The 22206-nt window shown below is 39.5% G+C and overlaps 3 protein-coding genes across 3 annotated transcripts; 1 reads left to right on the top strand and 2 right to left on the bottom strand.

Annotated features, from left to right (window-relative positions):
- Positions 1 to 524: 524 nt before the first annotated feature.
- LOC134616965 (gastrula zinc finger protein XlCGF57.1-like) lies at positions 525 to 7960 on the bottom strand. The gene is made up of 3 exons (XM_063462101.1): positions 7832 to 7960; positions 6341 to 6590; positions 525 to 4794 (listed from the first exon to the last, which is right to left on the bottom strand). Exons 2-3 carry the CDS (start codon positions 6573 to 6575, stop codon positions 3170 to 3172), a joined length of 1860 nt encoding a protein of 619 aa, XP_063318171.1. The 5' UTR covers positions 6576 to 6590; positions 7832 to 7960; the 3' UTR covers positions 525 to 3169.
- Positions 7961 to 8272: 312 nt separating this feature from the next.
- Positions 8273 to 12304, bottom strand: epdr1 (ependymin related 1). The gene is made up of 3 exons (XM_063462143.1): positions 12004 to 12304; positions 9970 to 10178; positions 8273 to 9015 (listed from the first exon to the last, which is right to left on the bottom strand). The coding sequence occupies exons 1-3, from the start codon at positions 12237 to 12239 to the stop codon at positions 8822 to 8824; spliced, it is 639 nt and encodes a 212-aa protein (XP_063318213.1). The 5' UTR covers positions 12240 to 12304; the 3' UTR covers positions 8273 to 8821.
- Positions 12305 to 12981: 677 nt separating this feature from the next.
- Positions 12982 to 22205, top strand: nol7 (nucleolar protein 7). The gene is made up of 8 exons (XM_063462137.1): positions 12982 to 13183; positions 13826 to 13886; positions 14825 to 14880; positions 14973 to 14998; positions 15129 to 15219; positions 15950 to 16071; positions 16449 to 16526; positions 18086 to 22205. The coding sequence occupies exons 1-8, from the start codon at positions 12999 to 13001 to the stop codon at positions 18157 to 18159; spliced, it is 693 nt and encodes a 230-aa protein (XP_063318207.1). The 5' UTR covers positions 12982 to 12998; the 3' UTR covers positions 18160 to 22205.
- Position 22206: the final 1 nt, after the last annotated feature.

The following is a 22206-nucleotide window of genomic DNA, read 5'->3' as shown; positions in this document are numbered from 1 at the left end:
AACAGGTTCCACTACATAAGATTAAAAACTGAAAAAGATCAAGAAACACATAACATATTTTTTTATGAACATTAGTTATTTTGTGGTGATATTTATTTTAATGAAGACTAAACTTGATTTTCATCCTGTCCTGTATATTTAATCTTTTGCACTGTTTCTTTGTGATGTGGGTCATTTATTGTAAGATATCAACACAATCTAATTAAAACTTTTGTCGAAAAATTTGGTCTAATGTGTAATCTTTAAAAAAAAAAGAAATGAACCAGCCCTGTGTGCCATATTTAACCTCCTAAGACCCGAACTCTTCCATGGCATGCATTTTTAATTTCTCTTTGATATTTGGGCATATTGGGGCCCGGTAAATGTAAAAACAAAGAATTACCAGATTATTTTTTTTTACCTTATTTTTGTTTTTATGAAAAATCAGAGCCACATATGAGGATATTCGTTTAAAATTTTGATAGAACAGTAGCAGTATAATATCCTCGTAAATGGATATCAGGCCCTTGAAGAGCAAAATTGAGTATTTTGGTCTAAATAACCCAAAATGTAATGTCCACATATGTGGACGCCAGGTCCTAGGAGGTTAATGTCAAAGTAAACTCGTTGAACGAAGATCAACTTGACCAACTGAAAAACTGATCACTGTCACAAGATGGCAGTAATTTAAAGTATGCAAATAGGCAAGATGCTTTATGACAGAATGCTGTTTGAGATGCAAGAAGAGAGATTGTGGCCACTCAGATTTTAGATAATATGTGTTTGGGCATGTAGTGCCTGCTTTGCTTGCCCTGACAGAAAGTCACTATTAAGTTTTTTTTTCTCCTGTTGGCTCTTTTTCGTCACTAATAGGGGATGTTCTTAATTGTAATCTCAGGCGCAGTGTGTGTGTGTGTGTGTGTGTGTGTGTGTGTGTGTGTCCACAGAAGCCCTCCCCTCCTGCAGTTCAAACCCTTTCAAGACTCAAACAAATAGAAGAAAACGGGAAACTGGGAGAAAAATTGTTTCAGTGACCAAGAGTAATACTATCATCAAAATATGGAAAGAAAATCTAAGCTTTACTAGCATATTTAAAGTATATATTTAGTGAGGGCAAGAACAATATTATATCTATGAGATGTATTTTATATATATGTAAAAATTGTTCATTAATGCTTTCACGCATAGTGGTCACTACAGTGGACAGCTATTCAAAGGCTCTTTTCTTGTATTTGTGTCAGTGTTAATGGTATACTTAAACCACTACATTGGACACTGATGTGTCACTCCATACCTGCCACCCACTCCAAAGGTGATGTTGTCCACCTAAATGGACATGAAAAAAACTTTGAAAAGTACATGTTTAAAAAATGAAGTTCAAAAATCTTTTTTTCATGCCTAAAGATGAGTGAAAATACTTAAGAAAAAAAATCCAGATTGAGGTTGTCATAATTCATGCATGAAAGGGTTACTCATAATCATGGTAAAATGTTCATTGATCATGATTTTGATTTGAAGACATATTCCCAAGCTGTACTCTGAAAGATCAATGAAGCCTACATTTGCGCAACTCATCAAGCACAAATTATCAATTACAACACAACAGGAAAAAAACAACACTTAAGTGCTTTAATATACATATATATTAAACAAACCCAAGTGTAAAAGAAAACATTACTTGCAGCTCTGGTTAACTCAGACAAGTTCCAGGTGTTACAGTTTATTCATAAAGAAACAAAGTTACAGTTCACTGACCAGAAAAAAACAACCCTTTGTCTGGATTAATGGGAAAACCCCAAAGTGGATATTTTCCTGTTTGGTTAACCTAAAGCCATTTTAAACCTTGTTGATTAACGGAAAAACATGGAACTAAGGCCAACATTTTGACAAAAAGAAATAGAAAGTTTACAAAATCAAGGACCAGAATAAAGACACACACTCAACCAACTTAGTGGAGTCACATTACTCGAGTTATTGGTTGATTGCGATCAAGATGATTCCTGGATGAATCTCTGATCAAGTAATTTGAGCAACATGACTATGGAGGACCACAAGAGCCACACACACCCCAAAAAATTTTTATGCTGCAATTTTGAATTGTTAATGCAATAAAATGCATTTGCAAATTCAGTTACGAATTTATTTTTTTTAATTATTTTATTTATTTAAACATTACAAAAGTAACTTATTTTTTAATAATTACATTTTAAATAAAAACAGTATTTATAAATCAATATTTCAAAATGATTGATTAATCCACTGATAAATACGTCAAATCGAAAATGGATTTCACAAAAAAAGAATTAAACTCTCAAAAAAAACCTCATTTGACAAATGCGATTCAGTGGCTGTTTCTACACTCTACCCAACACGGATATGTGAAGAATGCGAAAGGACTCTGCTGTGAAATGGAGAGCCAAATCTCAGAGTCTTTGCCTGTGGACAGCCTGACCACCTGTTAACGGTAACATGCTAACATGGCTAATGTTGGCACCACTGCATGTAGTGCCACAATTTTTTAAGGTAAAGAGTTTTTCCTTCCCACTTACACCAAGTTCTTGTTTATAGAAGGACGTGTGACTGTTGGCGTTTTCTCTCTATTATTGTAGGGACTTCACTTTACAACTCAGAAAAAAGTCATGAGTTTAAAATACATCTTTATTTAAACCTTATAAAACTCAAAACCCTTCAGCATCTTCTGAAGTTAAATTTTCATGAAAATGAACATCAAGTTCCTCAAGTTCATGATATATTTGTGTCTTCTGTGTGACACTTCCCTGCTTTTAATATTGTGCAGTGAAACCTCTGAACAACAGAGAAATTAAATATTTGCCATAATAAGCGACAAGTGACAAAAAACCAAACTTATCTAAGCTTCTTTCTCTATAACAAAGCTGTTTAGTGGAACAAGTTTATCTACAACTTGCGCTTGTCACCTCTACAGCCTAAAACAATAAAAATATGAATTCAGACAAATATAAAACCAGAGTTTCCCCTGCATCAATAAGACAATTAATAGAATAAACAATTGTTACAGTTAGTTATTGTGGAAAATAAATATATGCCGTATTGAGCGTATAATACCTGTGGGATAATCATATTTTATCCCACAGGTGTGATTTGCACTGTCATCGCTGGCTCTAATATTAACACACATGCTACACCGACACATTTCTTAATCAGGAAACTTTTAACCAGTGGTCATGTGAATTGTCATATGAGATTTCATGTTCGTAACATTACGGAATCTTTTCCCACAAGTACTACACAAATATGGCTTCTCGCCTGTGTGAATTCGCAGGTGATTTTGCAACTGTGCTAACTGAATGAAACTTTTCCCGCAGGTGCCACACGAATATGGCTTCTCACCTGTGTGAATTCGCATGTGAGTTTTCAATGTTGATAATTCTCTAAATGATTTCCCACAGGTGCTGCAAGAATACGGCCTCTCACCTGTGTGTACTGTCATATGTCTTTTTAAACCGGACAGGCCACAAAATCCTTTCCCACAGGTGGTACAAGAAAATGGCCTCTCACCTGTGTGAGTTCTCATATGCCTTTTCAGGTTTTGTAGCTGAATGAATCCTTTCCCGCAGGTGCTACAAACATGTCGCTTCTCACCTGAGTGAATTTTCATGTGATTTTTGAATCCTGTTAAATTACTAAATCTTCTTCCACATGTAGTACAACAATATGGCCTCTCACCTGTGTGTATTCTCATGTGAATTTTCAAGTATACCATCGTAGCGTAGCTTTTCCCACAGGTGCTACAAGAATGAGGCTTCTCACCTGTGTGAATTTTCGTGTGAGTTTCTAGTCCTGATTTATAAGTGAATTTTTTCGCACATGTGCTACAAGAATATGGTTTTTCCCCCGTGTGGATTCTCATGTGTTTTTTGCACTCTGATGAGCTAATAAAGCTTTTCCCACATGTGCTACATAAATATGGTTTCTCACCTGTATGGATTCTCATGTGAATTTTTAAATTTGGTGTCTGGGTGAATCCTTTCCCACAGATGCTGCAAGCAAATGGTTTCTCGCCTGTGTGACTCCTTACGTGACATTCCAGTGATGATTTCTTTCTGAAGCTGCTCCCACAGATCCTACAAGAATAAGGCTTCTCACCTGTGTGAATTCTCATGTGAACTTTCAAGTTTATCATATGCTTGAATCTTTTACCACACATGCTACAAGAATGGGGCTTTTCATCCGAGTGAACTTTTATATGACTTTCCAAGTCTGATTTCTTGTAGAATTTTTTTCCACAAGTGCCACACAAATGTGGCTTTTCACCTGTGTGAATTCTAAGGTGGCTTCTGAAGGGTGATGAGAAACTAAATGTTTTCCCACAGGTGCTACAACAATATGGCTTCTCACCTGTGTGGACTCTCATGTGACTTTTCAAGTTTATCATCTGACTGAATCCTCTCCCACAGGTGCTGCAAGAATGTGGCCTCTCACCTTTATGAACTCTTAGATGTCTTGTCAAAGAGGATTTATAGTAAAAGGTTTTTCCACAAATGTCACATTTTACAGAGTTTTCACATGTTTCAGATTTATGCCGGGCCTGCGACAGGTGCTTATTTCTGTTTATTTGAGGTCTTTTCTTCAGCTCTGCATTTCTAGTTGAGTCCACATGCTTGCTTTCTTTCTGCTTCAGTACAAGATGCTCTCCCTTTTGACTGGTCCAGAGTTCCTTCTGTTCCTCTTTCATCTGTGAAGGGTCATCCTGGTTTATACTTGAGTTTATCTCTTGATTAAAGACCTGCTTGTCTGTGAGAACCTCCTCTTTACAGTCATGCTGTTGTGGGAAATCTGAAAGGAGAAACATTACAGGAAAACAAACAATTGAGAAAATATGTAATCCTAACTATTAGCAGGTCTTTACTTTGTGAGCATGTCACTCACATTTACCAATGAAATTTAGTCTTCAGCTGTGGCAGATCATTTTGGACAGTGATGCAAGTCACTGCATAGTTCTTGGATTCTAATTTGCAAAAATTATCTCAATATTTAGATGTTTGTGAATATCAAAATGTAGAAATATATCTCTCATTAGCTGACTGGTCTCTCCCCACTGTGGGTGAATCAGACTGTGGATCAGGGAGAATCCATGCTTCACACATGTCAGTGTTTCTGTTTATATGCTCCCAGTCTGAGATGCACAATCTGAGCTGTTAAACTTCTTCTCCCTCTCGTGATCCTGTGCTTATCCTGTTTGACACTACTGCTGCTCCCTGCAGATCCTCTCATCTCCATTCATGTCCTTCAACCCACTTTTGAATCATTATCCGTATTGTTTTAAACTTGCTTGAGTAAACATTTGTACCTCTATTAGCGAATAACGTTTATGATGTAGAAGCACATAATGACAGACGTGACGATTCATCACAGTTGCTGAAAACAGTAAGTGTAAAACTTACTGACGTGTTTTAAAGCCTCAGAGACACTTTAGTGTACATGTTACATTTGTCAGAATTTTATACAATTAGTTATTATTAAACGGAGGATTCTTCCTGTTCAAAGGGAGGTTTTTCCTTCCCACTGTCGCCAATGTGCTTGCTCATAGGGGGTCATATGATTGTTGGGTTTTTCTCTGTATGTATTATTGTAGGGTCTACCTTACAATCCCTTGAGGGGACTTGTGATTTGGCGCTGTATAAGAAAATAGAATTAAATTGAACTTTAGTTGTGAAAAGTAAAAACTGATTCTTGCTTTAATGCCATTTGTTGCAGTGGGCTGTTAAATTCATCCTATATGGTTAAAAATAAAAGTAACTCTGATTAGGGTTGTTAAGAGATTTTCAAATGTTTCAAGTATTATTCCCACTTCTATTCATATGTTATTGAAAGTTTATCTTTAATTTTAGTGTTAATAGTTGTTTACCCATTTATTCTTTCCATTTAATCGTATTTTATAATTTTACTGCTTCACTGAAGTGAAGCTGAAGTAAAGACAAAAGCATAGTGTTGTCAGATATGATTTACCCAGTATATCTCCTCTGTACCTGGCTCTCTACGAGCCGTTTCACTCCCAGGAAGGGGAGAGCAGGACGTTCTTATCTACACTCCAGGGTACCAAGAGGGGCCTGTTCTTATGGATCACACACACACACTCTGAGATCATAAACTTCACACACACACACATACTCTGAAACGCTATAAATAAAGAACTGCCACATACGCTGGTTGTGAGCCTGAGACAGCAGCGCTCACCCAGCGTGCGCACGTTGTTACCATCTAAACTGTCTTGAGTGTCTTTATTTCGCCTGAAGGATGTCTTGTTTAAATATTTACTCCTAACAAGGGTCCAACATGAGTCATATTCCTTTTTAATTGAGACTGTTACAGTTTTACAAACCTGTGCTGCGTAAGTTTATTTCTGGTTTCCACATGTTATCCAGGAGTCTGAGCTGTTCTTCCCTGGTCCAGACGATGATGTCTTCAGCTTCCTGCTTCACTACAAGCTGCTCTCCCTCTCGACTGATGCAGAGTTCCTTCTTTTCCTCTTTAATCGGAGGAGGATCTGGGTTCTTTTGGTCCAGGCTGTTGTTCCTCTCCTGGTCATCCAGACCCTCCTCTTTCTCACAATTCATTTTGTTGTGGGAGGTCTTGAGGAACAGTGGGACACAAGAAAAATGTTACCAATATGATGACAAAATACACTCGTGAGCAAAGGCTGCCATACCTGGATGTGACACGTTCACTCTATCTGCTGTTTAACACGTTAGTGACTTAGAAAACACATTCATGTTAACTGCCGCCGTTTGTCACAGTTTAACATGGGCACCAGTCTCCTCAACATGATGTAATATTGTGGCATGACTTTGTATACAGCAAAGGAATGTGTCCTTACTGCGCCAGTCTGCATGCCAGGATACTAACCCCTAGTTTATTGTGAATGTTAGTGCTATATAATGAGCAGTCCATTTACATGACTTAATGCTGGGAACAGTCTATTTTGTCCTAACAGAATGTTTTATTACCTGAGGCGCTAACTGACAGGTGATGTTTGTCAGTGCATGAACATGTGCATTGGTGAGTTCAGAGCACTCTGCAATGATCAGTGTATTAAATGAAGCTGCAGGGCAGGTGTGGTGGATCTTATGGAAATAATCTATTGTAACAGACCAACCTACAGATTTTTATCAGAATAATGTCGCTCCTGCCTTTGGTTCTGGTTTGGTCCGCGTCAGTCAGTGCTGGATGTCTCAAAAACAGCTCTTTACAATCAGCACACATGGACTTTATTTTCTTCCGGTTACTTTGCAGCTTTGCTGGAGCTGAGTCTTCTAATGTCTGTTACTGTCCTGTATATGCTCAGCATCTGAAAGAAGACTGCATCACAGCTCTGTCTGAATGTATTCAGTAATTATGATCACAAGCTTGTGCTTGCTGCTCACTGTGTGGGAGAGCCTGCAGGTTAAGACAGAGGGAGGCTATTTTGGCCCCTTATTATTTCATAACAGTTTTTTTTTTCTGACAGTTTATACAGGCCAAACATAATGTTGCTAAAACTCGTTTAAAAATTCACTTTCGGAACACCTGCCCCCGCAGGCGGCTGCGGGCCGAGGGACAAAGAGCCGACGGTAGCACACTGCTGAAAACAGAAGCTTCCAGTCACCGACTCCTTGATTTTAATGTATAAAAACCAGCTTATAGTAAAGTCACTCTCCCCTGTATCTTATCGGATGCTATATGCTAAAATTCTACATTTAAAAACAAGAGGAGGACTTGTGTTATTTCTATAAAAACCTAGCTCACACCGGCTCATTGATTTCAGTCTGTTAGCATTCAAACTGAGCTCGTGAGTGCTATGTTAGCGCATTGACACCGTCACAGTTTTACACACCTGTTATGTCTCACTCTATCTCAGCTTTCTTTATATCCTGCAGTCTGCTCTGATGGTTGATCTTCCCCTCATACCGCACGATCGATTGTTAACCACCGGTAGTCTCTAATGTTGACAAACTCTCTGAAATACGGAAATGACACCTGAGCACTGACAGTTGCGTCACTTCCGCTCTTCGCCCGTTGGATTTTGGGCAGATTAGAAGCATCGAAACCACACTGCTGCTGCCCCCCCCCGGACTAGCCATTAGCTTTCTTTGATATAAAAAGTCAAATGGTTTTGTGGTAATAAAATGTCTATAAAGTAAGGGAAACAATCTGCGTACACCTCCTTACATTTCTTACTGTGTTTAGCTGTGGGGAATAAATTTAAATGTCAAAAGAAGAGTCACACGGAAATTAACTCAAAGCTGGCAGTCTGGAAATGATCATTTACCCATAATTGTAATAATGAGATCATTTTAATTCATACTACTTTATACTTCAACTTCACAACATTTCAGAGGAAAATAATCGTTTTATTCCAGTGATATCTGACAGTTTTAGCTTTGAGTCTTTACACATCATGCTTCATACAAGTATCCCAAATGTCGTAGTGAAATTTAAAGATACAAGTCACAAAATAAAAGCAGGTTACAAAATATTAATGATTTGTCTTTCCCATGAATCATCTTAAAACCATTCAGATCTCATCTTCTGACCTTTTGGAGGGTCCTGAACCATAGTTTGGGAAGCCCTGAACTGTAGTAGTTATATATTAGTAGTATTTAACTGACAGGGCATATGCAGAATGAGTTCTTTTACTGTAAGTGCTACTCTTGTAGTGGAGAATTTTAAAACTGTGGCACTGGTTTCAGACTAAAGTACAGTTGTAATTTTACCTCAGATAAAATGTCAGTATACTTCAATAGTGAATGACTAAACAGGGAAGCAGTTTCAGACTTAAACTGCTGTTTAGCTTTTAAGGTCAAAGGTGAGATCTGATGAGGTCTCAGCACTCGAGGTCGACCATCCTCTCAGGCCGGGCTGACTGGCATGTGCTCGGTGGGGTGAAGACGTTGGGGTCGCTGATTCCCAGCTCCAGGCTGAAGAAGCGGGTGGAGGTGGTGACACTGCTGTTCCTCGTGTAGGTCTCCTGCACTGGGTAGCAGTCCTTCATGGTGTAAACGCCCACCCAGGTCTCATCTGGTGGAGAGACGAGGACAAGTTACTGAAATAGCAAATTTCAGATGAGGTGCCAGCTCTGCCTCGGCACAAATCTCGTATCTCAGCATGATGTGCAGTGTGTCCTTAAAAAATATGAGGAAAATCAAGATGTACAGAGGTGGTCTGCTGAGATGTACAACAGTGTTTCTACAGCCATCTGATCTGCAATGCACAGTGGAGTTTCTGCCTTGGTCTGGGGCTCCACTTGAGCCAGTAGTGTTGATGAGCTTGTCAGAAATGTAGAAAAGTGCAGTCAGATTTTGGATGTAGGAAGCATTCGACTGGGAACGGCTTTATTTTCAGCATGACAGTGATGAAACACACTGCCAATAAAAGCACATCTGGATAGAAAAAAAACACTGTCAGTCATGGACTGGCCTACACAGAGCCTGAACCTTAATATTATTAAAGCAATGTGACAGAGAATGGAACAAAAAGCAGCCAACATCCAAAGAAAAGCTTTGAATGTCCTTCAAGACATCTGGAGAACTTTTGCTGAAGACTATTAAGAAATTACAAGAATGTTGCCTGAGAGAGTTCAGGCTGTGTTGAAGAATAAAGGTGGTCACACCACATATTGACTGTCAAGCCATCCTTTCAACTCCTTATACACCTATATACTGTTTATTACATTTTCCTAGATAAATATAAAGGAACAGTACTGTGCAGTACTGTATACTAGTGTGGGGTAGTTCACGAAAGGCTGCATGTAAAATGTAGCATTACTCTTTTTCGTGGAAAAGAAATCATTTTGAAGCTACAGCCACTCTCATAATTCAATAAAACTTGCCAGACGTGAAAGAAAGAACCACAGTGAAAGGGCTCATTCTTATTATAAAGTAGCTGCAGGACGTGCTGAATTTAGGCTAACACTGACCTAACTCTTCAGCACTCACTATGGCCTGTTTGAAAACACAAAAATCTCAGACTTACGCTTGCGTGCCGGCTTCCTATCTGACCACTCCTGAACCTCAATGCTGTCCCCAGGGCCGCCGATGAAGTATTGGTCCTCAAAGGTGGAGTTATCAGGGACGTCGAAGGGATCCCAGGCTTCAGTCAGAGCGATCTTTGAGCATTCCTTCGTCTTCTGGTCAATCTGGAACATCACCATGCTCTGATACAAGTAGATATACTCAAAAAACCTGAAACAAAGAGGTTAAAGAAGTTTTTGGATGGGATTGTGCAGAGGACAAAAGACACAGAGAGTGCTGTATAAACACAAACAGTGAAAAAAAAGATAAAATAGATATTGCTTGACTCACAATTTTGAGCTGTGAAAAAAAGCAAGTCTCACCACCAAGCATCAACCTACAGAGCTAAAAGCCAATCTCAAGATATCAGAAATTGTAGTTCCCCTAATGTCCACTAGAGTCCGGCTCCACAGCTGAGTCATTCTGCACAGACTCCCAGGTTCAAATGACCGATTTTACAGTAGAACTAATCATGTTTACAGCCTGCTACAAACTCATTTTTGGTGTCTATGGATAGTTTTCCCCTTGATAAGAACTCTACAGAGGCTGATTTAACTGGAATGTGTTTTAATCATTTCTATGTTTGGCCTCAGCTCCAGTAAATCCCGTGAAAGAACCAGAGCGCTCCACTGTGTTTGTCCTGTTGGTGCCTTTTGGAGTATTTTTAATGAATCATCTAACAAATCGTATATCCTGGTGTTTAAGAAGTTTGTGCTTCAGTTTTGGTAAATATTTTATTAGTCTGTTACTTGCTGGATCTGTGTGATAACACTGCATGCTCTCATCCAAACATGGTCACATCCGGTTGAAGCAAACCACCTGAGCAGTGGCCAAAACATAAAACATTCAACATTCAAATTGCAGAATCCAAAACCAGTGGGCAACATCGTGGCTCCTACTTCCATTTCTTATGCACAGAAACTAGAGGGCATCTATTTGGGCAGTAAGAAAACTGTCTAAGAGTTTGATAGTGTCTCTGTCTCCTAAAGTCTTTCTTCAAGTTTAACTACAGCATGAACGTTTCCCTTCAGTGTATCTGAGACTCTGAAGATGGCTACTTTTGGCAGGATACTGCTCTGTGCCCAAACCAAATACTCCAAAGTCGCTCTGTGGCCTCGTTTACCAGCCAGGGAACATTTCACAACTCCAGACTTTAGTCCAGGCTGAGACTGTCTGTACCACTGCAGCTGTGACGAACACGACTCAGAGTGCACTGAAAAAAGGCAGCTGATGGAGGGTCAGGGGCAGCAGGGCTGTTACAGGCTGGTGAAGTGTTCAAACAGACTGTTTATGACCCTTTTTAGAACACAAAAATGCAAAAAACTAAACAAAACATTGTTTTATAGATTAATAGTACAGTTATAAGTCAGTCTCTGATGTGTTTTTTAATCTGATCTTTAGCACTGATGTGTAAAGCATGGGAAAATAATTTATCCATTAATCGAATATGACCTTTATAATCATTATTAGTACTACTATTAATCATTATTACTACTACTATTATTACTATTATTACTTTTTGTAGTGTTTGCAGTATAAATAACTATGGGTGTAAATTATGGGTTGGTTTTGTGAATAAAAATACATATAAACTATAAAACAAAGCCGATCTTACAGAAAAGAAGAGCTTAAAGCTGGGACCAAATCCATTATAAATCAGCTTTATTAATCCCAATAGCAACATTTACAATATTTAAGAAAAGTCTCCACACCAGCCAACTTGGAAACCAATAACATTGTTCCTTATTATGCTTCTAAGTGACCTTCTAAGCTTTTACAAAACAGTTAAGTACAGTGTTAATTAGAAAATGGTATCATACTGTGTTTTTTGTTAAATGATAAATGGAGTGATGCTTATATAGATGATTTGGAGATTATTAAGCGCAGATTTACAGCTGCAGCTTGTTTTGTTGTAACTCTTCACACTGACTGTGTGCAGTAATAAAACGAAGTCTGTAAACAACATGTTTACTTTGTGTTTATTTACTGGTCTTACCTCTGACACGGGGTGTGCTTCTTGTGCTGCTGCAGGACTCGGATCCTCTGGTTCAGGGCGTCGTACGAGACGGCGGCTCGGCTGTTCCTGCCGGTGCTGTGGTCGTACACAACCCACCTTCCCTCCCACTGCAGCGGGGCGACGCAGGGCCCGACCGCCGGGGACGCATCCATCCGCGGGAGGACGAAGACAGAGGCCCCAGCAGCGGCCACAAACACGAGCAGAAGTCGGTGCATTGTGCCAATACAACCCTGACTCCCGTTCTCTACTAACAGCCCGGCAGCTCCCTAGAATAAAGAGGAGATGGTTTTCCGGTTTTATCTTTCAAAATTAAAGCACAGGTAGTTAACATTTTCCTCCAGGTATTACAAAACAAGCACATAATGAGGAAAATATAGACACTTGTTTCCGCCACTAAAATAAAAAATGAATAAAATAAAATAAAGGCAGATTTAAATAGAATTTTTGACTTGTTATCTCAAAATTTTAGTGACTGAAACTTCTGAATAAGTTGATTTCAAGATTCTTAAGTCGAAATTTTAAGTTAAAAGTCACAATTGTGAGAGACTGACCTTAAATTTAAAATAAATGAATAAAAATCTGTTGGAAAATACTACCTACAACAAACTTTATAGTTACAAACATCTAAATTGTTAAACTGTAATATAGATGATATTCTATCTCAAAAGTTTGACTTACTCAGAAGTAACTAACTAGACATTTCGAGATATTGAAATGTTGGCATAATTGTATGGATGTTGAAATATATTCTGCAAAAACAATTTAAACTTATTAAATAAATATTAAATTAATACAAATATAAAATGATAAAAACTTTCTAGAATTAGATAATCCTATCATTCGCTCATTTAGATCTATCTAAAACGGTTTGTTTGTTGGGCTGCAGTCATTGGTTGGTCGATCAGTCGGGTTCATTCTTTTTGCGTCACGTTGTGTGCGGCGTGGCCTGATGACGTCTCACAACGCTGGACAACATGGCGAAGAAACAACGTGGGAAAGCGAGCTCGTCGTCAAAGACGGCGGACATCGAAAAGCCCACAGAGAGTTTCACCTTGTCGCTGGAGTCTAGCGACGATGAAGCTCCAGAGGAGGTGACCTTTGAAGACTCCAAAGCTGAGGCTCTGCGGAGCATGAAACAGGCGCTGGATACCGCTAGAAGGTAGCTAACCGCTAGCTAACCTGTGCAGGGACGGTTGGGCCAAACTCCATTCAAAAAAACTTTGCATTCAGATGTCTCTATTCCAGTGAACACTACAGATACATAACGTAATTTTTACGTAGGCGTATATCAAATCGGCAGCACGAAATTTAACAAAATTCATGTTCACAACGTGTGTATTTTTTAGCTGTTGTGTACTCTCAGACGCACAGCTCTGTGTCATCAAAATTAGTCTGGATCTTTGGATTGTTTGACGGAAGTTTAGTTGGGCTAACGTCTAAAAGAGAAACTTTTCAAGCGTCAAAAAATAAACCCGATATGGACTGCACACTCAGCGGCCTTTTTATTAGGCACATCAGTAACAGTTCTGTCATAAATTATATACGTCTAGTCACATTTAAGGGTGACCTCAGCAGGGCCACAAACGGATCAGTAAATTATCCTGAGGCGTTTGTCAGTTTTTGCAGTATTTTCATACATGAGGGACCAGAATATTAGCAGTCCCCCTGAGAATGGCTTACGCTTGATCACCACCAGCAAAAATTCCCCATGAGTGTTATTACATTATCAGCAGAAGCTGTACAGTTGTGTGTTTGTGTCATTGTTATCCATAAACCTGATGAAATGCTCCTCTGTTTGCAGGGAAAAACAGCTGCTAAAAGAGAAAAGGAGGAAGAGACAGGAGCTCTTCCAAGAACAGAAGGTCAGTGTGTGTCATTTTAAATGGTTTCAAATACTTTCAGAGGCCTGGACCCTGTCTAACCCTGAGTTTTAAGTTTTACAAATGCATTTACCTTCTTACCAGGGTGCATAACCATGGTAACTTCTCATGAAGTCATAACCTGCTCCTGAGAAAACATATGGACAAGTTCAAAACTACTGCCTGCTGAACAATCGAATGCCTAGAAAATGGTGTCACCAATCCCCAGAGCTCACTACATTGACACTAATATGAGCTAAAGTATTTTTTAAAGTCTAAAGATGAAATTTACGTCACCCTAACCCAAGCGGACTAACAGATTCAGAAAGTGCAGAACCTGTTTAACTCCCATTACAGTCTAACTATTGATTTTAGTTTAAGTGAAGCCAGATCAGGAGAGCCTGAGTATGCTGAAGTTGCTTCATAGTTCAGGATCCAGGCTCAACCCAATCACACATCAGTGCTTTCATTTATTTTACTTCTATCTGAAAAGAGTTCAGAGGGTGTTCATTGCAGTCAAAATGAGGTTGTTAGTTTGTTGTGTACAAACGGTTGGAGGAGACACTGATGTGCTGTTTGAGGTGTATTAAAGCAACATTAAGGAAATGATGGGAAGGAGAGTTTTATTTATTTTTCTTTATTGTTTTTAATCCCTCTGCCTGTGAGTGAGTCTTCTTCACTGCAGGGTGGTTAACTTTGCTTAGCTTTACAGTAAAGAGGCAGGAAGTAGCACGCCTGGTTTGAATGATTCTGGAGGACACTGGAGGAGGACGAGGATGTCAATGTTTTGTTCCAGTCCCATTCTTGACATTTTTCACTTTAACTCAAAATGCAAAATGACAAAAAACAGTTCTCTCTTTTTGCCTTTTAGTGTGACCTAATGCCATAGAAAAACTAAAAGATGTGTGAACCTGCAGTTTCACAGACTGTTTTCTCCACAGAAAAGAAAACTCTTATCGGCTGACGTGTTGGAGGAAATCGACTCAGCTTCCTCAAAGTAAGTTTACCCGTCTAATTCTTGGATTTAACACATCGTCTCCATCAATTCACTCAGTGCTCACACCATTTTTTTGTTTTTCTTTTCCCCAGGAAGCAGAAACAGTCTGAAGATGAAGGTAAAGAAGCTTTCTTAATAAATCTTTAACCATTTAGCTGATGCTGTGGAAGGACTGGGCACTGATTTGTAGAGCAGCAGAATGAACTTCAGATCTGTGACTTCACCTAAATCAACCTGTCCTCACCCAGGTGAACAGGAGGAAAAGCCAGAAAAAGAGGGGGGAGATGGAACGAAGAAGAAGAAAAAGAAAAGGAGTGGGAAATTGGCAAATGCCCGGAAGTATGTCAATGTTTTTAAATAATTTTATTTCAGAGTTTAAGAGAGACACTTTACTTGGGTGGATTTGCCAGATTCTTTATTATTTAGTGTGGTCGGCAAACACCTTGTTGTTGTTACACATTGCCAGGCACCAGTAGAAACAAGAGAAAATTATGTATTTGAAGACAGGAAGTGTCTCAAACTAATATTTTTCAGTCTAATTTAATAAAGACTTTGCTCCAGCCTGTCCTCATGAGTTTCTCCTCCAGCGATGGTTCATGATGGTGGAGCTGGAGTTCATTAGCAGGAGAGACCCACTGATTGTTTTGGGAACATCTCTGCAGATAAAATTTTGGTAGACAAACTTTGATGCACTGATGAAAGCCAGTTTGCAGCTCCTCACCCACCACGATTAAGACAAAATCTGTTGTCGTCAGAATCCACTCAGTGACATTTCAGAGAGGAAGTGAAGATGCTGAAAACCTCTCAATAAAATAAGGATACAGAAATGTGATATTTTCATTGTTCTCACCTCATTGGACACTTTAAATTTAGGATATTAGTAGGACTGTGTGCAGAGACTTGTTTTAATTCTCAGCCTTTTGAATCCATTGAAAGTGCATGCTGGTGCTAGTGAAGAAGTCTCAAACTGATCCTGATATATGTGAGACGATCATTATTCACTAAAGTGAAGCTGATCAAACACGCATTCTTCTTTCCGTCCTTTTATTGTACTCGTGTTGTTTGTCAGTCTGAAGGGGAAGTACACAGTGACGACGGTGAAGGAGCGAACGCTGGCGTCCTTCCAACAGCAGGTGGCCGAAGAGTTCCTCCGGTCCAGACTGTACGGACCAGGAACCTGCAGGACCACAAGTAAGCTGGTGGCATCACCATACTTAATTTTTTGTCAGGTTTTCTACTCCATGATACAGGGAGATGCATTTCTGCAGAGATTTTATCACCTTGTTTGTTGTTCTTTGGTCTTAATACTGAGTGAACACAGCTTCTGTGTTGTTGATGTAAAATGAAGCAAACACCTGCAAGCTACACTCTGTGGCAGTAGTCTGTAAAGACGATGATCTGTCTCAATTTGAGCTTTGCTACAATGACGTCCCGTCTCACTGAGAGGCGCTCGCTCTCCCGGGCGTCCTGCTGCAGAAACCGCGACGACATTCACAGCTTTCAGTCTTCAGACTTTCAGACCGGCGTTCTGCTCAGTGTTTTTAATCTTAATGTCCTTCTGGTTTCAGGTAATGAGATGCTGTCCCTCCAGAACAAGAAGGGGTGGAATAAAAGTGCGGCAGTGCAGTTTGTCAAGAAAGACTGGGGTACGTTCAGAACAAGCCTGAGATTGATGACCAGAGGAAGTTTACTTCAGCTTTTACAGTCCAGTTGGTGCAATGTGTCGTCCAAAGATAAGAAGCTTAAAAGGGAAAAAAAGAAGACTTTATTTTTTCTTAACTGATTACTTTCTGCACAGTTTGTTATAAAGGAGATGGTGGAGCCTGAATACAAATCCCAGAAAATTCTGAAGCTCTAAAGATGGTGGAAATATGAGCCAGTGATGTTTATGCTGGGCATGTACAGGTGAGGTTTACGATGGCCTCAGCTGTGTGGTGGAGGCGGGCAGGTTTACTTATCGTAGTAAAGGTGGATGGTTGTTTTGCTTTCTACTATGAAACTGCATGTAGATAGAAGTATAATTTCTAGAGAATAAATGACCAGGGAATTAGGTGTTGCAAAGATGGCCGCAAAGTGGTAATACTTTCTTAATTTACATCTTTGGTCACCCCAATTACAGCCAAGTACACAGTGATTTCAGCTTTATCTGTAAAATGTAGAAAAATGGGGTCAAAGGCATGAAAAGTTTGAGGTCACAGTTACAGATGGGTTCATCGAGGAGTTACGGTAAAACCTGTTTGTTATAGAAGTCTGTGTGAGACGAGTAAAGATATGGTCGCGTCTCTGCAGGCTTTGCACACCTGGATTTTGGCTCTTGGCTATTTTCTGGCAAGATGATTAAAGCAAACCAGTTTGAAGCGCCTCAGCACATTACAGGAGCACAACACAGGGTCTGACTTAATTTAGGCTTCGAGTGTAGACTGCAAAAAATGTTAGTTTCACCCATTTATAGATAAAATTTACATCACTGTGCAAACTGTGAAGGATTCTGACTACCCAAATGGAAGTGAGCCTCGAGGGACATGTTTATAGGGATAAACCCAGCTTCACAAAGTGCTTCTATCGAGAAATACCATTTCTTAAGAGGATCAACTAAAGAAAGTAACGCTCACGTCTTAAACTGCCGACCTGTATTTAACATTGTTCTGAACACTGATGTGCCTAAATGTATCATCAGACAGGAGCTAGCATGGAGGGTTAAATACAAGTCACATTGTTTAACTGTCATTGGTTTGATCTCTTTAAATCTTTTACAGAATTTTGCGGTTATTGCCACACAGGTCAGATTTATGCCATGATATTTATTAATGTTGTTGTCGTCACCACTCACCAGGTTTTCTGCCCCTGAGGCTTTTCAGGAGAGATTTTATCACCTTGTTTGTTGTTCTTTGGTCTTAATACTGAGTGAACACATTTGTGTTATTGATTTAAAATAAACACCTGCAAGCTACACTCTGTGGCAGTAGTCTGTAAAGACGATGATCTGTCTCAATTTGAGCTTTGCTACAATGACGTCCCGTCTCACAGAGGTGCTCGCTCTCCCGGGCGTCCTGCTGCAGAGATGGCGACGACACTCCCAATTTTCAGTCTTCAGACTGGCATATTTGCTCTGTGTCCTTTCTAAAGGGTGTTTGAGTTGGAAAGCTGTGGGGACATAAGTCACTTTTTTTTTTTTTTTTAAACTGTTATTGGTCTGATCTTTCAGCCTCTAAGGAGAAAGCAAAAGCAGAGAAGCTGAAGAAGAGGTGGCTCCACAAACAGCAGATTCCCTCCTGTTGATGGGACGTAAGCAAGCAGCCTGTGAGCACACTTCTCCCCACGGCTGTTTAAAAGGACTCAAAACAGTCAGCATCACTGAGGAGGGGGTGGCAGCACTGTTGAAGCTTCAGGATGGGACAGTATACAGACTCTGAACTTGTCACAGAGACTCAAAAGACTGAGATCCCACCAAACTAAAGTCCTTTAACAGGTTCTTCATCACGGCTTTACCTAGAAGCAAAGGTTTTATTACTGGGTCTCAAAGTTTGTAAGGCTTTAATGTGAAGTTCTTGTGTTTCGTGTTTTCAAACCTGAAAGGCTAAAAATCAGATGTTTTGCTTTTTTTTTCTGTAAAAATTCTGTATGAATAAATGCTGATTGTTTTCTATTTCATATTTTTATGAGATAAAAACCCTGATGCTTTCATCAGGTGTTCATTTGCATTCAAAAACAAAAATGCAAACGATGACGTGGTTGAGTATCAGCACAGCTTCTTTGGTAATTAAACTTAATTCAGACATAAGAGAAAAATAGCACTCAAATAATCCTGAGTTGAAATATGAAATGACAATTTTTAGAAGACAAAAAGTAAGTTGAACTATAGTGCCAATCTATGGACATTTTACTGTGAATATGCAAATTTATGGGTAGTTTATCATGAAATATGTACATACACAGCTTTTGTTATATATTTTTTTTTACTATTTTCAGTCCAAAACACTGAATCCTTCTCAGATACAAAGGCTTGAAAAGTTGGGATCTGTCATTACTTAAAGCTCTCGTAGTATCACATCCTATCAGAGCACTTTGCTCAGACTGCAGGCTGACTTGTGGTTTTTAAAGGTAGAATGAGATGAAGTATCTTGTTCCTGTGGAACCAGCTCCCAGTTTGGGAGAGCAAAGCCCTATTTTAAGATTAGCCTTCAAAGTGTCAGGCAACCCTGCACCTTCCATGCTACAGGTTCAGGCTGCTGGGGGACTTTTCATGATGCACTGAGCAGTCTCCACTCACCTTTCTTCAGTCCCCATGAGTTTATATGCCTTTATTTTCTCTCCCTCTTCAATATTTTGTTTTTTTTCTCTCTCTATGCTTTCAATTTCCCCCTCACCTCCCCTACCAGTGGGCTGGTAGATAGCTGGCCCTCCCCAAGTCTGATCAAAGGTGGTTCTTCCTTCCCGCAGTCGCCAGTTCTACTAATATGGTAGAGGCTGGTCATTGGGCTTCATTCACTGAATTTTGTTTCAGTTATTGTAAAAGTGCAAGAAACCCCAGAGTTAAAAAAAAAAAGAATCTTTGAACATGTTATTTTGAATTAAACTGAACTCGATTTAAACTTCTGCTTCAGGTGTCATGCAGCATCCACACACGTGCTATCATCATTTGTCATTTTTAATATAAATCTTTTCACCCTCACACAAATTGCACATTTTTTTTCTCCAAATGGACACACAGTCAGCAGTGGACAACTTACTGGTTGACATCTTCCTTATACACCGTGAACTGGCTAAAAGAAGGAGAAACAAAAAGAATAAAATAAGAGACATCTAACTTGATCTTACCACCACTTTACTATGGCATGCATAGGTTTCAGACCTTACTCAGAAAGAGACAACAGACACTTTGTCTAAGAAGTTTTCTAAACGATGCCGTGACTGCTTGCGATCCAAAGAAACAAACAAACAAAAAAAAGAAAACAGAAAGAAAAGAAACAAACCAAAGTACAGAAAGCTTGGTTCCACCGTGAGGAAAAATACCAACTCTGGATTCCTGGGTGGGTGTGAGGGCCAGGGGCTAGAGGAAAAGATGGATGTTGTGTCAAGCGAAAGCCTCGGCCTTCCTGTTTCTCTGCGAGTGGCGAGCATGAACACAGGCCTAAAAAACACAGCTGCGATACATTTTGGTTTAACGTGGAAGCCACAGTGCAGGTGACAATTCTGGATTTTTTTTCTTCTTAAAGTCTTTTTTCTTTTTACATCTTTACAGACTAAGAGGCCAAAAACAAAAAACAAAAAAACCCCAATTCTGTTAATAAAACTGAAACCCGCAAGGTCACTAAAGCTCTCCTCTGAGGGGTGATGGGTATGCATTTTCAGGAAGTTCAGAAATAAAAACTGGATAGATTTACTCCCTGCTGGATTTTGCTGAGTAAAAAAAAAAAAAGCTCTGGGGGCAATTTGGTGGTAAAAGTACCAAGTTAAAAGTATTTACTGTTTCTATGGTTTAAGCTGAACTAACAGCCTCTCCATTAATACAAAGAGAGGGGTGAGGTTTTGGCACCCACTGATGACGGTACTGGTTTGATTAAAGACAGTTGGAGCCAAGTTAACACAGGAGGAAAACTGGAGATGGTCATGAATAAGGTCATCTTCAGGTAAAGATACAGATTAATGCATATATAAATATATATAAGTTCTGAGGCTCTGCCATAAAAAACAAAAACCATCACTGATTTAAATGTAGCTGATCCAAGGTCATTATGTTGTGCACCTCTGGATCATTTGCAGGGTTACCTGAAACACAGATCAGTTGGAAGTCCCGTTCTGACATTTCTGATACACGTAAGAAGTTGCAGGGCATCAAATCTGACTAATTTACTCTACGACCAGCTGCTGAATGATGGCACACATGCCACACAATTTCACTTCAATTATACAAATGTTCTGCCTCAGGCATTACAGTCTCACTCCGAGGGATCAATTTACATCGTTCATCCATTAAAACATTTAGTGTGATCACGAACACGCTGGTGACCCGTTGCACGGCTTTGTGCGTGGACCCTGTGGACTCCTGCACTGAAAACTGCTGTCTGTTCTCACGAGCTGTAACCTGAGAGACTTGGCTCTCATTATCAGTGGTCTTCAGCATAAAAGTGGGGTCAGAGTGATGGAACCTGACGTTTGGGATCTGGGATCAACAATGCAGAGCACAACAGTGATGTAACAGAAGCGGCAACACTGAACGCAGTCGAAAGGTGCACGGGAAGAAGTCCCTGAAGTAGAGGTCAGCCACATTTAAATCGAAGGATTTACTCTTTTTTTTTTTCTTTTTTTTTTGAAGGGCGGGGTCTTGACTTTATGACGTACTCACGGAAAAAAACAAAAACACAGTTTTTTGTTTTGTTTTTTTTGTCTTGTTTTTTTTAGGAGACAGGAAATTTAAGTTTGACTTTAAATGGCTTAAATGGCTGAGCTACCTCAGAGGCCGATTTCACACCAGCTCAGTTTTTCTCATCTGATTTAAATTACCAAAAGTCGAGTCAGCATTCAATAGAGGCACAGGGGCCAATCAGCTGCTTCTAAACCAAGAATGATGAACAAGAGGGTATTTTGGCTCCTGAGTTTGCTGGGGGGTTAAAGATTAGCATAGAGAGATACAAAAATAAATATTAACAATGTTTGGGACAAATTTTTTGTGTGGCTGAGGGTTTACCAAGGGGGGAGGGAGGGTAACAGATAAAATGCAGTCAGAGGTCAAAGCAGGGCTCCTACACAGCGCAGTCATCATAGAAAATCCAGCAGAAGTGTCTGAAGACGCTCTCAGCTCGGCTGTAGTGACTTCATGGACAACATGTAAAATCTGCAGCCAAGTTCTTAGAACTAAAAACCTGTTTTTTTCCAGAATTTTCCAGACCTGGAGTTTGTGTCAACTTTCACCTGTGTAGGAACCCTGGATTCAACCAAAGAGGAAAATTTTACAAACTGGGAACAACCAGAACACTTCAGGGGTCACTGGTGTCAGCACAAAGCATTAAAGGACTGTTTTTTTTTTCAGTGATTTCTATAACTAAATATGTCGCTCTATTGATATAATTTTATTTTGTTAAATTCATATTTAAACGTTAACATGTACACACGCTCGTCACTGGTAATCGGTAGAATCGGGCCCTTTATTATAATAAGTTGGAGGAACTTGCTCTCGCTGGCGCTCAACAAATATACTGTGAATGCAAGTAACAATAATTAATATATTGATAATTAGAATAATAATAAGAATAATCATCGTCGTCTGCACCATGCCTTGTAAACCTGGAAAAACTAAACAAAACAAGAGCCAGGTAACCCCGCCTC

The sequence above is a fragment of the Pelmatolapia mariae genome, linkage group LG18 (assembly GCF_036321145.2).
Source record: "Pelmatolapia mariae isolate MD_Pm_ZW linkage group LG18, Pm_UMD_F_2, whole genome shotgun sequence".
Lineage (NCBI taxonomy): Eukaryota > Metazoa > Chordata > Actinopteri > Cichliformes > Cichlidae > Pelmatolapia > Pelmatolapia mariae.
This window is presented reverse-complemented; position numbering and strand designations above follow the sequence as displayed.

What these genes read in the sequence shown, in the direction of transcription:
- LOC134616965 (XM_063462101.1), bottom strand. Translation starts at nt 6,575, where the DNA reads ATGAATTGTGAGAAAGAGGAGGGTCTGGATGACCAGGAGAGGAACAAC. An exon ending in AATAAACTTACGCAGCACAG is followed by an intron (nt 4,795 to 6,340) that starts GTTTGTAAAACT and finishes TTCTCCTTTCAG; the next exon opens with ATTTCCCACAACAGCATGAC.
- epdr1 (XM_063462143.1), bottom strand. Translation starts at nt 12,239, where the DNA reads ATGCACCGACTTCTGCTCGTGTTTGTGGCCGCTGCTGGGGCCTCTGTC. An exon ending in AAGCACACCCCGTGTCAGAG is followed by an intron (nt 10,179 to 12,003) that starts GTAAGACCAGTA and finishes TCTTTGTTTCAG; the next exon opens with GTTTTTTGAGTATATCTACT. An exon ending in TAGGAAGCCGGCACGCAAGC is followed by an intron (nt 9,016 to 9,969) that starts GTAAGTCTGAGA and finishes TCTCTCCACCAG; the next exon opens with ATGAGACCTGGGTGGGCGTT.
- nol7 (XM_063462137.1), top strand. Translation starts at nt 12,999, where the DNA reads ATGGCGAAGAAACAACGTGGGAAAGCGAGCTCGTCGTCAAAGACGGCG. An exon ending in AAATTGGCAAATGCCCGGAA is followed by an intron (nt 15,220 to 15,949) that starts GTATGTCAATGT and finishes GTTGTTTGTCAG; the next exon opens with TCTGAAGGGGAAGTACACAG. An exon ending in AGGAACCTGCAGGACCACAA is followed by an intron (nt 16,072 to 16,448) that starts GTAAGCTGGTGG and finishes TTCTGGTTTCAG; the next exon opens with GTAATGAGATGCTGTCCCTC.